The 18,775-nt window shown below is 29.5% G+C and overlaps 2 protein-coding genes across 2 annotated transcripts; both read right to left on the bottom strand.

Annotated features, from left to right (window-relative positions):
- Window positions 1-153: 153 nt before the first annotated feature.
- Window positions 154-14,373, bottom strand: LOC122576737 (corticotropin-releasing factor-binding protein). The gene is made up of 7 exons (XM_043747451.1): window positions 14,091-14,373; window positions 4,517-4,607; window positions 4,242-4,402; window positions 3,108-3,321; window positions 2,323-2,501; window positions 1,682-1,790; window positions 154-1,247 (listed from the first exon to the last, which is right to left on the bottom strand). Exons 1-7 carry the CDS (start codon window positions 14,205-14,207, stop codon window positions 1,117-1,119), a joined length of 1,002 nt encoding a protein of 333 aa, XP_043603386.1. The 5' UTR covers window positions 14,208-14,373; the 3' UTR covers window positions 154-1,116.
- LOC122576738 lies at window positions 14,313-18,062 on the bottom strand. Its single transcript, XM_043747452.1, has 2 exons — window positions 17,894-18,062; window positions 14,313-14,561 (listed from the first exon to the last, which is right to left on the bottom strand). The coding sequence occupies exons 1-2, from the start codon at window positions 17,981-17,983 to the stop codon at window positions 14,313-14,315; spliced, it is 339 nt and encodes a 112-aa protein (XP_043603387.1). The 5' UTR covers window positions 17,984-18,062.
- Window positions 18,063-18,775: the final 713 nt, after the last annotated feature.

Genomic DNA, 18,775 nt, shown 5'->3' with positions numbered 1-18,775 from the left:
ATGATTTGCAATTTCTACCGAATCTACACATGTACTTGAATTCATTCATACAATATATATGTAACTAATAAATTGTCTATTTCTATTATTAAATAATTTTTGGAAAATTAAATATCAAAATTGTAATTCCGTCTTATTAAGTTAATTTTTAGATTGGTTTCAAATGAAATAATTTATTTAAACGAGCAAGCACGTCATTTATAATAATAAGAAATTGTACTATTTCTATAAATCTATCGATAATAAATAAATAGAGCCCGATGAGTGAGTAACGTTTATTCAGTTGATTCGTTAAAAGCAATTGGCACGTTCCAACCAATTTTTTCGCAGTCCCACAAGAATAAAAACTCGAGGCCTTTCTCTCATTACTTCTAAGCCGCTAAGATTGATCTACACATTCAACAGTATTTAAATCCATTTATCACAAATCTCACGACATATCAAGTCATCAATTATTTAAGAATTCAGAATATATTGTCTATGAACAAAACATGCTTTTTGTTCTCCTTTGTATTACAATAACAAGGAAAGTTACCTAACTATTAATTTATTACAATATAAAAATAATGAAAAATCAAAATTTATATTTTCTTTTATCTTAGCTACTTTATTTATATTATTTATATTTATTTAAATATATTATTTAAAAGATCTTAAAAGGGCATAAAAATTACAGAAGAAAAACCACTTATATCTTCTGCTATTTTTGGAGCACCAATGGCTAACTTTGACCCTACTTTTCTCATCTATGTTGAATTTTAAAAGATACATATGTAGGATGCCATAAAATTTAATTGTTTTACACCTAGATAACTTCCCTTATTAATGCAGACCATCAGGATTCTTAACGAAAAACGATACCTCCCAATAAAACACATCCCTCTCACCTAATCTAACTAAATAATATAAATATAATAGGAAACAAGGATCCAAGTATCTTTATAAAGACTACGCAAGTGGAATATTAATGAATAATCAAGAGACTTGGCGAATTGAGTTTGCAAAAATTTCTGCAAGACGCATAGGATTTTGATGGATTCGATAATAAACACATTCACGATAGAGTTTCCAATCGTTTTAAGCATCGAACATAATAAGGTTTACGAGCTAACACGGTTAGATGCTAAGATTCGCGTCGAGTAATTCGTTCTTGAGAGGCTGAACTTGCACTGTCACGGAATTCTCATAGAAGCCACTGGATACCAATCGAACAGAAGTTACGCCGTACTCCACCAGCTCCCGATAATCTGAAAAACAATTAATAGGGCAATTTTGCTGTCTATATTTCTTTGAAAACTTTCCCAATTTTGACTATTTGATTCCAATCTTTTCTTCGACGTTTCCTTAAATGAAATAATAAAAAGTACATTTCATAGTATCTTAAGTTCCCCTGATTCAGATTCCTTGTTTTAGTGATAAAATAAAGGATCCAAAACGAAGACGGTAGTGAAACAGCTAAAATTGGGAAAAGTTAGTAAACTGAACAACTACTTGATTTAGAATTGATGTATACAGTGGAGAGTAAAGAAAAGTTTAATGAATAAATATAATATAGACGACTGTTATCAACATGCTAAGAGACGTTCAACAATAAATAGGTTTATAGTTAGCTCGTGTGTAGGTCGACACAAAGCTTCCGATTGAGATCGATATCAGTACTAGGAGTTATTAATCGTATTACCTGGTTTAGAATCTATCCCGCAAATAGAATCAACTATCTGAACTTTGGACGTGTCCAGGCCGTCGCTGCCTCCAATTATTACTTGATCGTGCGGACTGGTTTCATCGCACTAGAAATCAGTATTTAATTAGTATTTTCCAATTATAACATATACACATATATAACATATAAACAATTACATAAACTAAAAGACCAGAAAATTTAAGAAAACATAGATAAAGTATAAGCCTGGAAATTTTTACTACATTATACATTATACTAGGTTGTTTCTTTCGCTTTATAAGGAAATAATAGATGCACAATATTTCTTATTTTATATTATTTTATTACAATATGATATATAATACAAAGTGGAATACATAATTCAATAAAATAATATAAAACAAAAAATGTTGTGCATCTATTATTTCCTAATAAAATGAAATAAATTTTTGGGACAACCTAATAATACCATGCAACTATATTGTCTATACTATTCTTGTTAGAATTTTGTGTCTTCCGCGATAATTATATTCACAATATCTACTAAATCCTAAAATCTGCTATGTTAAGCATCACTAGTATGTTTTTTATATTTACTTGAAGTATCTATAAGATGCAGAAAACTACTAGCGAAGAAGGATGGTCGAAATGTTACGAACTTTTCGTAGTGTTCCGGTTTCAGTGGTACGAGTGGCTCCGAGGAAATTCGAAACCCCAACGCCAAGTGCGATCACATGTACAGTGCCTGGATAAAGTGCGACGTAGGTGCAGTTAATACGCCGTCCATAATTGCGCAGCGTGTACGGTTCGTCTATGCTCGCTGCCAAAACATTGCAAGCTGAAAAATTATTAAAAAATATTCTTTCTTACACTGTGTTAATAGGAAACTATTATTGAAAATTACGGTAAATTTTTATGTAACAATTTCTAATTTTTTAAATTTAGATACCAGATATAGTAAATACTAAAATATATTGAATATAATAATACCGAAGCAAAAGTAACTCATCCAAAATGTCCTCTTTCAAATACTTAAAATTTCGATACATTGTAAAATACAATATTGATACTAAAAATAAGTTAGTATATTGAGAATTGTATTGCACCTCTATATAATAATTACAAGCAATAGCTGTTTCAATGTAAAGTAGAAAATGCAATTCTCAAATTTTTCATTGTATATGAAGAAGGTGTCTAAATATTACAAGATTAATTCTTGCAAATTTACGAAATTATTAACAATTTCTATAAATTTATATTTTAAAATCTAAAATTGAAATATTAATTTTCTAAAATTTTCAGTTTTAAATTCATTTAAAATTTCAAAGTCATTGACTGCCATAAAACAAAATATCTGCTGGAAATAAAAAAGAAAATATTCAACTACTTCCAACTTCAAATTTCTGACTTTATATGAAAATAAATTGGTCGACGTTCGACTCACGTCTAGGATTTTTTAAAAATTTGGCGAAGAGCGTGAACCCTTTCCCAGGCTTTGGTATTCTGTATCGGATAACCGCTGCGTTCTGTGAACTTGTGAAGCTCCTCTTCGCACCGATATTTTTACCACAGAATTCGCTGCTTCTCTGTTTCAGCGGCAATCGATGGTCCATTTCGCTAGGGAACACTTCACCGTTTAATTCCCAGCCATCGACGACCTGCACGATATAAAAATACATTCTGAATGGACTGTTGTCACGGCACAGTGATGCATTGGAAAAACGTATCTACTGGAATGGATACATACGAGTAAAATACACGTTTCTGTATTCGAAAAAGTAGGCGAGGATTATCGGAGGGAAACTGAAACTGTAGTACTATACAATAGCCTCCAGTATATAAAATGTCCAGTAATAAATATAGTCGAAAATGAAGAATTAAAGGATTATGTCTTTCAAGTTTTATTTCATAGTTATGGATATTGAACGATTGACCAAAATGCTCCTGATGATTGCACTATATAAAGTGTTCAACTTTACAAGCATAGTTAATAAGTGCCTCTATGAGCCAAAATAAATTGTGAATGTAGAATGACAAAATTAGGTTTGAGGTTTCGATTGTTAGTTATTAATACTTAAAGATCGAACATAATGCCCCTGATGCGCGGCAGACTTCTTTGCAAGATCATATGTAGGGCAGCCTAAGCAAAGGAGCACAGATTATTATGCGTACAGTGGTGAATATACATACATATACATATACTAATATTATAGTTTGTAATTGTTATTTAAAATAAAAAGTTGTGAAATTTGTCTACATTTATAGCATTTGGAGGTGTACAAATATTTCTTTATTCATGCGATAACCATAACTGTGTTCATCTGAAATGTTATACGTATCTTATTATTATATCTAATATATGTATCTAGTATATATAGATATTATATATTTAGTGTATAAATATACTAGATCGTATTATTAGTATGAAACATATAACACTACACTGTGTAATATCTTATACCTTGGTTTTGTTTTCTAAATTTATTTTATTCTTTTAACTTTATCATGTAATATTTAACCATTTTTTAATCTGCATCATTAGGTCATAAATAATTAACATTATGTTGTATTTCCTCACCGAAATCAATCCACGGTGTTCACAAGGTATGTCAAAGGTGAGGAAGTTAATTTCTACTTTTTGATCCGGTCCAGCTAGGAAGAAAATTCCACAAACCTCGTCGTCGTCAGTTTTCGAGGTATATATGAAAGATCCTGGCTCTGCCGTGATAAACATACAGTCTGTAAAAGGATAAGATAACCTTTGATTTGGAAAAAAATTGATAGACTCATAAAATATTTATAATCTTGTCCATTCATTAACTCATTTGATAAATGGAAAAAAAGATTATGTACCTGTGACAGGTTTAAAACGCGTATAAGAACTTATTAAACCATTCTTCAAATCCTGTCGATAAAAATCCTTTGAAAAATGTTCTCCAGCAACCTGGAAAAAAGAATAATTTTTTTTAGAAAAATTCTTCCTAAAAGATTGGATTCATTATTTTAAAAAATGTTTATCTATTTCAAAAGTTTCAGATAGGATTTATTTATTTGTTTAAAAAATTTGAAGCAGTAGAGATCTCATAAGTCTTCCCTTTGTCAATTTCTCCAACTGTATTTTTATCTATTTGTCTGCCCCTCCATCAGAAATCTAAAAATTCAATAGCCGCTGAAATTGATTTTATTGAACGTGGGAATCGAAAACAATCAACAATACAATTTTTGTTTCAATCTGGAAAAAGTAACTCGAAGAAGTTAAATGTTCAACCTTCATCTTCTAATTTTTAATTTATAAATAGACTTTCATATTTACCAATTTAGATAGAGATGAAAAATAATATTTCAAAAATAAAAACTTCAGTTATACATATACATATATGTGTTTGAATAAACAAGCCTCCAATTACACCCTAAGCTACCATAAAAGCAGAGAAATATAAAGAAGAATCTCACACAAAGAAATACATTTTCTGTTAAAAGAAATGAATCTTTGTTCCCTAACGAACGAAATACTATTCAGAATCTCCTCTCAGCAGGATTTCTTTTGTAAGTTACGTTGCTGACGTTAAAATCCACATATAATAACATAGAAAAGAATATTTACGACCAGTCGATGAATAACTGATATTTGAAGTAGACCAGGAGAAAATCTAACCCATCACGTGGTTGCCTCTGGAAATATCTTTATCGACAGGCGGATATTACAGCATGATTGTCATCGGTGGTGACAATTACTATTGTTACCAGCCATCGACATTCCTCAGAAATGTAGGAAACTTGTTAGAAACTATGATCGAGTATAAAACATTCATCGATGTTAAAAAAAAATTACAAAAATATTACATTCATTAAATTCATTAAAGCATAATGCAATCTTCCCTAAAATCTAAAAATATGTATGTTAAAAACAATGCTCTTTTCCTCTAAATTTTAATAAATAATTGTACCATTATTTTATAATATTCATTGATATCAACAAATAATTCGAAAATTCATTTCTTCTTAAGAAGACATAGTCTAACTTCTCTTAAAATTTAGTTAACAATTTCTTATGTAAGATAATAACATCTTTTGAAGAAATATTTGGAAGATTGTACTCTGCCTTTTCTTAAATTTTAGTAGATAATTGTACAAATATTTTTAATTAACTTTTCAAGGTTTTATAATAAAATTTCGTGACAAGAAGAGAAGGATATATGAAGATATTTTCATAACTGGAAAAATAGAAGTTGATTGGTGGAGGGCATAGGAAGAAAAGCGAAATTGCTTTTCCTCAGTGACAATTTGTCGATCTCCGATGAATTGCAAGGAATGAAGTCTCGACTAAAGGAAGCATTAATGGATAGAGGGAATTATATTCCCTGAGGGACTGTTTCACGATTACTTCGCTGTGGTGTAGCTGGATAAAATTCAGTGAATTGACTAGCCGGTGGCCAATAACAAAGGAGCTGGCGGCCTTCGAACAAACTTTTTGTAATCTTAATCTCCCTTCGTATAAAACATCTCAGTGTACTGAAAAGAGTTTTCAATATTAATGACGCAAATCTGTATCGTTAAAACATATTATAACATAGCTTGTAATACAAATGTTATAATATTTGTATTATAGAAAAATGAATTATCAATTATTACATAAAACTATTATAATATAAATGTTATATCATAATACATATTTTTATCATAAGAAAAGAAATACTATATTCCTTAATATAAGGAATCAAAGATTATTATAACATTGTAGTTCTAATATCAATTATTCTATATAATGTCTTATAATATTAAATTTATCTTGCAAAATGTAGATTGTATAATTTCTTTTATTTCAGAAGAAATTTTTAATGGATTATGTAAGGGAAATATCGAATTTCACATCGAATCATTGAAGGAAAAGATGGAGTTGGATATATCGGAAACGTAATCGACAGTTGTGCAATCTATTTAGATTTATTCAATATGCTTTCTGAAGGTTTAATACTATAATATGAATTTCAATGTCAGAAGTAATAAAAGAAGGAAAATACAATTTATGATTGATGATTGATTAACATCAGAATGCTACGAATCTTTAATGTATCCCTAAATACTAGGCTGATTATTTTACTGAGTTTTATAAAAATTCACATTTATATTCATATTAGAATCATGTTAAATGTTAACCCTTTTGCCAGTTTTTCTTTCAAATATGTTCATTTTCATGCGGAATATTTTTACGATAAAAAAAGTTATGGAATTGCGTATTTCGTATTCCACTTACTGTTACATTTTACATTTAAAAATAGTGGCGGTAAAGGTTACGCCGAATGATTTGTGTAATGTAATGGCCAAATATTTAAGAGTTAAGGGTCATGAGAATAAATGGACCTTACGATATCCATAACATTCCAGGAGCCACGATAAACCTGGTAAACGGCAGCATTTGACCACGCGATTCTTTCAAAGAGTCGACACGCCAATTTCCTTTTTATTTCCAATCCCTGATAACTTACAGATTTTCGACTACGAAGGCATTCCCCAATGGATTTGATGGAACTTATCCATTCGACACTGATTTTCTGATTCTTCAAATCGATATTCCTTCTTACTTTCATTAACACATCATTTGACCGCTCTTTTTTTATTGAAATATCTGCTCTTTTAATACTCTCAATATTAATTTTTTCTCATTACTGCAACATGCTTTGATGTTCCAATTTATTAGACCCTGAAATTCCTTCATTTATTAATATTTTGCATTAACTTATTTACTTTCAGATTTAATTACACAATTCTTTTTCCTATTTATGTTTTTTAATTTCTATATTTCTTACTTAACATAATTCCTTTATCAGTAGAACTTTAGAACTCTTAAAATTCTTTCTTATATAATTTTTTAGAGTTCTACATTGAACTTATTTTGTTATTTAATTACAAAATTTTTTTATTTACTTCTTTCTTTAATTACTATAATTCCACTATACCATCATTTTTTATTATTGCAATTTTAGACTCTGAAATTCTTTTTACGAATACTGTTTAACTTAATAATAAATTTTGTATCTGTTTATCTTTTTAATTATCATAATTTCTCCTTACCATAATAATCTCTTTACAGTACTGGAAATTCTTAATTTCTTAGGAAGTTAAGATAGGGATTCACTCTTTTTTTTCTATTTTTTCCAATTCGAGTTTTATCCACAGTAAATCATGTTTCGGAAAGACATCACCAAAGGCGAAATCCTGGAGTGATAGATTACTTCCTATTCTACTGCCATTGGTCCGGAATGAACACTATCTATAGAACTAGTAAAGTAACAGAAGGGCATGAACATTAGGAACTTTCGAAATCAAATAAAGTTACTACTAACGGTTTTGTGGAAAGTCAGCATTAGTGATAGTTGACTGATTCTACAGGATAATGTGGTGTTCTATTCAACTTCCGTTGTTCTGAGAGAGATCATTGTCTGAATGCATCGTAGTAGGTAGTAGAGGTCAAGCTTTGGTAGAACACACCATGCACTCGAAGAAATTGAAGGCGTAGAAAATTAATTGTAATGTTTATGAAAACATGCGAACATTCATCTTTTTATGAACATCGAGGATCAATGCTTAATCAGGCACAATACTGCTTGTCGACAAGTGTTTTGCGGTGTCTTCAATCTCGAATCGATTATGCTTTAATAAAATATATAAATTTGTATAGTAGAATAATTTCGATTAATATTCTTTTAAATAAAATGGTATATGGTATATTTAATAATATTTGATCATTTATAAATACACTAAATTGCTTATATATGTAGCTAACAATTATTATTCGGAACCAAATTGTTCATAACCAAACTTCATCGAATCATAACGTATAATAATTATAACACGAATTATAATATAAATTGTTCATATTTTCATATAACAAATTATATATACTTGTATACAGAATACTTTTATGTCTTGAAGTCAATAGTCTTTCCACGAACCATTATTCTCGATCCTCGAAACACAACGATACACAAGCTCAATCGAGGGAGTCATTTAAAATATAACGCGTCACTGATCCTTTCGATTTTCGATACTCGTGCATGCATACGTAACCTAAATCACTCGATGACATAACCTTAAGCTGCTTCTTCTGCTTTATACTGTTCTTTATATAAGCGCAAGGGATATTTCATGCTTAAAAATTGACTACCGATATACGGGATACGTTGCGATATTCGGAATTTTTTGAGATTGCTATAATAAAATATAAAGCTCTTTATTGACCTGCGTGAGGTATCGAACCTAATGTGAATATGTGTCTATCCTAATGTGTTCATTTCTTATATCGAAGATGATCTTCGGTGATAGAAAATATATATAGTAAAGCAGATTTTTAATATAAATAATAAAGATATACAAAATTATTAGCACAGACCAAATTTTTCGGAAAATAAAAGTAAAATTTTAGGTAAGTCTTATAATCTTTAGTCTATCATCTAAGAAAGTTATAATCTACAAAATACAATCTTTTTTATTAAAGTCTTTTGTAAAATATGACTTTTATTCCTGAAATGGTGAAATAGTACATCACAGATCATTACTGTTAAGCATCTATGCAATAAAAATAAATGATACAAAATACGTAATGGATTGCTTCCATTGAAACATAAAATATAATTAAAATAAAATTGATACAAGAATTGATTCTAGAATCATTTTGACATAAAACCAAAAAAATAATAACTTCAGACAAATTTCGTTTCATACATAAGTTATATAATGAAATATAATTGTTTTAAACATTAAGATCGATATTATTCGATATCAATCGATATTTCCAACTGTTGCTTCTAATATGCATATTTAAACTTTAAATTCAAAAGTTGTATTTTACAAAGAGATTAAGTAGAGAATTTTTAAAAATTTATACCAATTTGTAAAATCTGTAATCGATTTGTGATAAAATCGATATTTTTCAAATGTGTATTTTTCCAAGTTTATACAAATCTATAAAATACGAGTATATTTATATTCATCATTATATATAATAACATTTTGTATTTCGAAAATGTGAATGATTTTAGTCGATGACGTGCCATTTGATAGATATCCTTTTTGCCAGGTGTTGTACGTCAGAATCGTTTTTCAAATCAAGAAACATGACTCGATTACCATTGTTACACGTGAACCAGTCGCATTGCTAGCGATTTACGATCGAGAAGTACATAATCGTGATACAAACAACGGAACAGCCGCGGTAAATATTTGCGATGACACGGATTTACCTTTTGCGACGAATATTATACTATGAACCAACTTCTTTCATGTAAATTGTACGAAATTCAATCGGAACTAATTCTTCCATTCTCTTTCTTTTTTTTATACATAAATAGATGATAATTATTAGATTGATGATTTTTACGTACATATGTATATATCTCTATAAACATGATTAAAAGTATGGAATTTTAATGCAAAGTTGTATCCACCAAATATTATAGTAAGTATTCTATTTTGGATATTTTTTATATTTTTGTATATTATACGCTTTGTATGAATTCTTGTTCCTTCAAATAAATGCATTAAAATCTGTAGTTTAATTCTACTGATACTACTATACACTACTATAGTATGTGCATAGTATATGTAGCGTATTCTACTTACGCTATCATATTTTACTTTTCTTTTTTCATATTTTATATCAATCTTTTTCTAGGTCACTATATCGTTTCTGGCAGATAATTACGTTATATTAGTATATATACAAGTGGTAAGAAAATCTAAAAAATATTTTAGACTAAGAATTATGTATTTTTAAATAAATAATAAATGAAGTTCAATAAATGTACACGCTTAATAGCCAATGTATGCACATAGAATTTAGATTTTTATTAGCTGAAGTTATGTGCATTGTTTAGTAAGTGAATACTAATTCACGAACTAATGATAAGTTATGTAAATATACATACTAGAAATAGTAAACATTTTTACATTTAGTCAACATCAATCAATAAAAGTATAAATTCATAGTTCAAATAAAATCGTGAGAATCGTACAGGAAGTTGTCAGATTAGCCAAGTACGAAACTAATTAATCACAAATGCATACATTTTTATACTCTGTCAACATTTTTATTCTTTGACTAAATGTAAATATCGCTAAATCTTACGCAAATACATATATTAATTGTAATCGAAATACAAAATTAAGAAAATATTAAATACGTTACTAGGTATTACTAGGTTAATCAGATAAAGAACCATTTCGATTTAAAAATTGAACCAATACGAAAATAGAAGCATTTTCACATTTATTTCAGTATATTTCTTTGTATTTTCATACACATGGCAAAACCGAATTGTCCTGGAACCACAATTTATTTGGATTAACAAAGTTTTTGCCATTTTATTCATTTCTCCTGTTTTCACGTATTTTTATATTTTTCTACATTTCCGTTTCATTAGCAGCCGTGAAATTAAAAGGAGAACAATTGCAATATTTCTACGTTTATTTCATCTTTTTGTTTTTCGAGGATTACGATAAAAATTCAACACTTTATAACCTCGTTAGTTTGCGCTGTGCGTAAGTACGTTGCCACTCGATTTTTGCAAGTTACATGCTCATGTTAAATTGCGTTTGCACTGACAACAAGCAATTGCACTTTGCAGGTCGCCAGAGTTGCCTGATAAGCCACCGAAACGCAAAAAAGATCACAGAACACATCCGCATTGAAATCCTCATTGGGACAAAGAAAATGGAAAACTGAATGAATTAAGATGAAGTTAATAATGACGAAAATTAATCACTAGACCGTGGATGTTTATAGAAATCCATATTTTTATAGTGGTTATAATTAATGAAGAGTTGGATGTTAGTATTGTAATATCAATTAAAGAATTAAATGTTGATATCGTAACCGTAATTAGAGAATTGGAATTTAAATGGAAATTTATTGCTTATATAATGATTTTAGAGATTACGTATTAATGTGCATTTTTGCGTCTTTCAATTTTTCATAAATGCAGGAAAATTTAATAAAACTATGTTATTCTAAGGTAGCATAAATATTCCAAATGTAATACTTGGAGTACTCGTAATAATATTTAGTGAGTGAAACAAACCTCTAGTTAGATTCTTTTTTTTAGTATTATTTATAAAAATACAAATTTATATTCAATCTATTAATCATATATCGAGAAACTCGAATCTCCAAATATACAAATAATTCTCCAAAAATCAGAAAACCCTAACTCTTATCATTGTTACATTTCAGGTCTTTCCGGAAGTGAATAATATACAAGTTCCATTTCATTTGGTTATGAAATGTGCTACGATATAAAGGGAAAACACTCGATATTTGAAGGTGATTCGTCATGAAGTTTCATTAAATCCGAGAGATTTAACAACGACATCCTTCTTCGTTAATCAGATTACCGGTCTCTGGTTTGCTTCACGGTGCGGAACGAAGTCAAATGGAATTGCTTTTGAAGATCAATGTGTAACACCTCGGTTCTATGGTCTTTGGAGACACCTCGACGGTATGGAACATGAGCTTTTTGTATTCTGAAACGAATCTTCAATGGAAAGAAGGTCGTAAGAGCTGACGAACAAACTTTAATTGGAATCCTCTTGAACATTTAACATTTCCTATCTTATTGTTAAACTTTCGACTTAAATGTAGTTTACTAGTCCCTGTGGGAATTCTGTAGAATAGATCTACGTGGAGGGTGTCTGCATGTTATTGTTCAATGAAAAATGAAAAGTTTCTTTATTCAATAAATAAACAAAAAGCAAAGATTAATATGCGCCATTGGTTCGAACATAAAATAAATATTAAATAAATTGAATATGGGGCAATAAAATTTTTTTGGAACGTTTACAGTTTTTCTTTGTTAAGTGACAAATATTGCATTTTCAGTAAACATTATATTAGAAGATTGTACCAGTCCTAAAAAAAATCTTGGTATTCGTTCATTATATATTATTATATATGTATGTTCATTTTTATATATCCGGTATTATATATTTGTTTATAGCATATAATTTATCAAACACAATCCAAATAATTATTAACACTATAATAACAAGTACACAATTTTATACTTGAATAATTACGAATATACGTACGATAAACGAGATAAATATATGAATTACGAATATGTATATATGTATGACATATGTACAAACTAGGATATCGAGTAAATAATGTGTTAATAATGTTAATTGCTTGTCATTACTAATTGATTATTTTGTGGCATTGTTCATTGAATCTATGATGGGACTATTGTAGTCCTATTGGCGGGACAATTTACAAATTTATTCAATGTATCTCTTTATTCTATTTATTATCGATAAATAATTAATAATATGATAATTCTAAATTGTATTTAAGTTTTTATTTTTAACTGCATTCTTTTTCTTTCAGAAAGAATATGAGCGGAGATCATTGATATGAAAGATGAACGATTGCCGCTATTTTGGAATGGAAAGATTCACCTTTAGTTTTAATTAAACTGCTGGAAAACCGTATCGAAAGCTCCGACGAAAGCAGAGAGAAAGGGTTACTGAGACCTTACATGTGGTGTTTACTTTGTACTACTCGCGCAACTAATTGCCATGACAAAGGGAGGGAAATATAACCCATCGTCGACCCGAGTAATGATCGATCAAAACTCCATTATTGACATTCTTTTGAGTAACGCGTGCAAGAACGATGGAAAACCAAATTAAAATCATTTGAATATCTTATTTTATATTATATTTATATACGGATAAAACTCGTCTGCTGTATACTCTATTTCTGGAATACAACGGAAATAGAAACAGTATGTTTAGATATTTTTACTTCTTTCAGACATCAATTATTTCAAAGCTTCTATATTTCACATCAAATTTATGCGTATATATTAGATGTTAAGTGGTATTATATTATAAATTTTCATGAAATATATTTTATAAAGATTGCAGGAGGAAAGTGATATAAAAGTCATGTTTTCATTCTCTTTTTTTATAAGTGAACAATTTTAGAATAATAAAACGATTTTATCTGCATTTAAATTGTGTTTAAAATACAATTCTAGGTACAAAGAACATTTTTTGCTTCGTTTCTGTATTAAATTGGGAGACAAAAGTTTGCAAACGCTTGTTTTTACAAGACTTACGTCTTTGAACCTAACAAGTTATTATCTTTCCAACTAATTAGATCTACCAAATGATATTTAATGTGATAAACATAAAAAAAGCGGCAAATATAGACTTATCATATCTTTATGTGCTCTTCATTTAAATATCAAGTGACATTAAAATCATTCAAATCACGAAAATCAACTTTCCACGTTTTATCTCCTGTGATCTCATAAACGTTATTCAATAAAATAAAATATGATACATCGAGCTGCATACAATTTTCCAAATGTCCAATGCTCGTTATTCAAACCATCACAACATCTTCAAACAACATAAATCTCTTTACCTGTTGCTGATAGCGTTGATAATCGGCGTTTCCTTTGATTACAGCTGAAGCAGCGTTGAAAACTGCAACGAAGAGTAGCAGCCTCGCCAAACAATATACTGGCCCATTCAGAAACATGATTCCCCCGGTTGAATGCGAAGAAACCGGAAGTAAGTGTTGTTGAAAGAAGAATGGAATAGTTTGAAGATGATTCGTTGACGTTTTGAAAAGTCGTATCTTTTGTCACTGGTTCGTATTGTTGTAACGTACGGGGGGAAAACTCGTGGAGCTGGCGTCAGGACAAACTGGAGATTGTGTGGCGTCGCGACGCGCGGCGTCCCTCTTATAGCCGCTAGTCCAGCCCGCGATTCGTCCACGCTGCGCATCCCCAAACGCTTGCAACTGCCGACGATAACGCTGATAAAACAGCCTACGTTCGCTTGCACACCTTTCTCCGGTGAGTCGAAGACCTTCTGTGTTCGTTAGAGGAGGCTGGATTATAAAACAGAATGATAAAGGCTATATAATTGGAAGAGAGGAAAGTATTTTGAATAAGGATATTTGGAAGATGGAATTTTCGAGATTGATATAAGAGAGAAAGTTGCAAGAAATATTATTTGGGAAATAGAATTTTGGAAATTGAAATATAATAGGATAAGAAAATGAAAACAGAGAGATATATTAGAATCATGAGATGTGGGATTATAGTATACTAGTACACTAAGTAATGATAAAGATGTATAAATGAAATTTAGATTGATTGGGGTTAGTTGAGATTAATAAATAAATTTATATGTATATAGTTCTAAAAATGGTTATCTCTAAAGATAGGGAGGAAATATGTAATTGCTATATTTATATGTATATGGGATGTTATTCTCGAGAACTTCTTGAAATCGGCGGAGGAAATTAATTGGTTGGAGAAAGCAAGAGAAAAATTGTTGATAATTAAGGTATGGTAATTAAGGTAAGGTAGGGTAATTTGAATTTTTACAAGAGATTTTTACAAAATTTTGTATAACAAGAAACCTTCTCGATAAAAGAAGATTTTGTATAAATAGGATGAAATAAATTTATTTAAAATGTTCACTTGATTATCGTAATTGCGAGATAACGTTTTTAAGAACTTGAGAGCTTAATAAACGGTTTAAGTTGATTAATTCTTTGACTTGTTAGTTTTATTGAGCCAATGATCAAGATCTAAATTTCTCGCTCTTTCTCTTTCATTACTTCGTTAGGGCGAGTTCAGTGAACGCAATAAAGAGTATCTCCATTATAAGTGTACACTAAAAAAACGTGGTATCTCTGGTTATTGAGCTTTTCTTTCCAACAAAAAGAACATAAAACAAAATTAAGAAGATAGAAATGAGAAATGCATAAAACTATTTAGAGATAGACGTATAGATATAGAAAGTAATATAAATTATAATGAGCCAATATTGCAGCAGATTTATGCAAATATATTTATGCAAATCTATAATTTTATAAATATGAAAAAAGCTTTAAATTAGAAACGAATCTTATTTTAAAAATGTTATACATTTTTACATATAATTCTGTGTATTTTTGTATTTTCAAATGTCCCATAAATGCATAAAAATCCGTAGTCTACCAATTAAAAATAGTTTAAGATTATCTAGGAGTTACCGACATCAAAGCTCATGTATCACGGTCCAAGAGTAAATCAATTTTTCTATCATTACTGAGAAACAAAATCAAGAGCTTGAAAAGAAGAACTAAAATCAATATTGAAAAGGAATATATATAGAAATTTATATTATCAACAGGACTACTATTTTAGGAACCGTCTATTATAAATCACGGACAATGTCTTTTTGAATAAAATGTCGCTTTTATCTATTTATAGGAATAAATAATTATGGAGGTTGCACCATTGAGAATCTGCAATACCATTGATTAGAGAAAAATAGCATGAAAAATTCAAGCTCACTAACTCTCAGGTATGTAAATCAAAGAAAGACTTTCGTTCTATAATGATGTCCCTAAGGAAATAATATCTGAAGGAAAAAGCTCTCATACAAAAAAAAATCCATTTTATATCTTTTACTTTCAAGAAATTATTTAAATGTTTTTTCAGCTTTTGTTTACTAAGATGCTTAATTACATTGTCAAAAAAAAAAAAAAAATATCACTTATGGGACTGAAACATAAATAGGATTCTTTGACTGAACTTAATGAAGTTCTCAGTTACTGTGTGTGGGTTAAATTAATGATTTTATCTTTGAGAAAGACATGAATGCAACTCAAACGAGTGTCTAGAGTCTAGAAGATAACAAGGGAAAAGTATAATGTTGTGCCTGCAGTTTAAAACAGAAGAACACTCGTATTACTGATTATGTTATGTATGTCACATTTGTACAAGCTATAGAATTTAAAGGACGAACATAGTAAGTGGAGTTGACTTTCCATTTTCACATAGTGCATAAAATTGTTATTTAATGTTATGTTTAGAACTTTGAATTTCTTTTATTAAAAGTGGAATATGAGAGCTTTTATTAATAATGGAGTAAAATGAATCGTGAATGTTTACATTAATATATTAATTTATGGATCTTTTTGAAGAAACTCTACTTATCCTACTAATTATTTTCATTTATATTTATCATATTTGGACTCTAGATCCTGTTTTTGTACTTTTGTAAATTTGTACTTTAACGATAATAATTTCAATTTTTTCGGCAAATATGCTTCATTTATTATTACGCTGTAACACATATTACGAAGTATCGTAGCCAATGTATGAATGGTTGCTCGACGATAGGCACTCAAACCTTTCTTCTTTAAAGCTCTATTATCACCGATTAAACTGAGATCAAACATGAAAATATGAAATTACATTAATTTATGATTAAAATACATTAATTTGTAACTTCTGATTTCTAATAATAATAATATTAGTTCAATTGTGCAGGAGAACCCAGTAACTTATATTTATGATTAATATTAAATTTAACATTAAGTAATTTATATTCATAAGAAACTTCTCTCCTTTTAAGCGTGTACACTTATGATACTGTGCTACAGAATACAATAAAAGAATTAACCCAATGTTCTTCTACTTCTCCGAAGAGGAAAGAAAATTGTTTAACGCTTAATAAGTAAAGTGCAATGGATATTGGCCTCCTGCAGGAGAAAAACAACGATCTTTTAGTATCGCCAACTGCGAGAAAGATGAATATATGCCGAATGTACAATATGGTAGTTTATACGTTTCATCCCCCTTGGGACCAAGATCAATTAAGACCACTGGCCGTGATGTTTATCTGAGCTAGTAATTGCCATAAACTGTACCAATGATTGCGGCTTGCCTATATTTTGGGGAAAAACACTAGACCTTCCTAACTAATTACGTTTACCTTTCGATTTCGAATATTTCTCGTGCCTTTTACATTTCATTATTCCTTTTAGATTTTCAAATGCTTTGACTTCTTTAGTATATTTATATTCCTGTTCTGTGGAATTTCTTTCTTGAAAATTTTGGAGATTTTATCTTGTATTATTATATTTAGCACGTTGCTTATTTGGATTCTTCAATTGGTTTGGTCATAAATTTAGATTCTAGTTTTGGATTCTTTTGTCCTCTTTAAAATACAATTAATAATATTAAAGAAAAATGTTTTCCCCTAATCTTTTTATATTCTATGCTCTGTATGCTATTTTCTATTTTCTATTTTATATTCTATATCATATATACTATATTTTATATTCTATATACAGGCTACCTCACTTAATTCTGCCACCCTTAATTACTCTCTTATTTTTCACGATAGGAAAAAATGTTTATGGTATCCAGGAAGACGTACTGTGTTTTTACGTATATCATCCCGCGATGACCTTAAAACGTCCAGTAAAGATGACATTACAATTTTTAAATAGATGCCTCCATATTTCATTACTTATTCTTGTAGCTAATATTTAAACATTTTCAAAACACTATTAATTCCTGCCTTTTGCACTATCCATGATCGAGATATGAACTTTAAAATTCACCATATCCGATGTTCACCATGAGCACATATAAAGATGTTTTTAATAATGCCACTACTGATATAGCCGAAGCATAAGCTTGCAGTTTCCTAATGTGTCCAAAACACTCTGTTAATTCCGCGCAGTCATTTTTAGATAATTCCTTGTATCAGTCTGTCGAATTTCAATGTCAAAAGACACAAGTTTATAGCGTTTTGAAATGTAATGAAAATGGAAGCATCCATTTAGAAATTTTAATGTTACCTTTACTGGACGTTTCAAGGTTAGCTCAAAGTGATATATGTAAAAGCATAGTATGTTCCCCTCGATACCATACAACTTTTGTCTGAAACATTTCTTCATATCGTGAAAAATAAGAGAGTAACTAAGGTGGCAGAGTTAGGTGAGACACTCTATATATTCTATATTCTATATTCTGATACATTCCATTATTTTTCTATATCATATTCTGTGACCCAATCGCGTATCATACATAAAATTCTACATAACCTCTTAATGTTCAAACTGCCTGCAAACCTTCATATTGTGCTCTGACCTTATGAGATATTCATCATTATACGGTACTAATTATATTTTAAGTTAGGAACTATACTAAAAACTCGTCAAATGGATTCTGACAAAATCAAGAAAAGAAGCATCCTATGTACGTCTGAAATGGCAAGTGAGACGTGGCAATAAATATTTTAATTGATCATGAA

This window comes from Bombus pyrosoma, linkage group LG16 (assembly GCF_014825855.1).
Source record: "Bombus pyrosoma isolate SC7728 linkage group LG16, ASM1482585v1, whole genome shotgun sequence".
Classification (NCBI taxonomy): domain Eukaryota; kingdom Metazoa; phylum Arthropoda; class Insecta; order Hymenoptera; family Apidae; genus Bombus; species Bombus pyrosoma.
The sequence above is the reverse complement of the archived record's forward strand: the minus strand, read 5'-3'. Positions and strand labels throughout refer to the sequence as shown.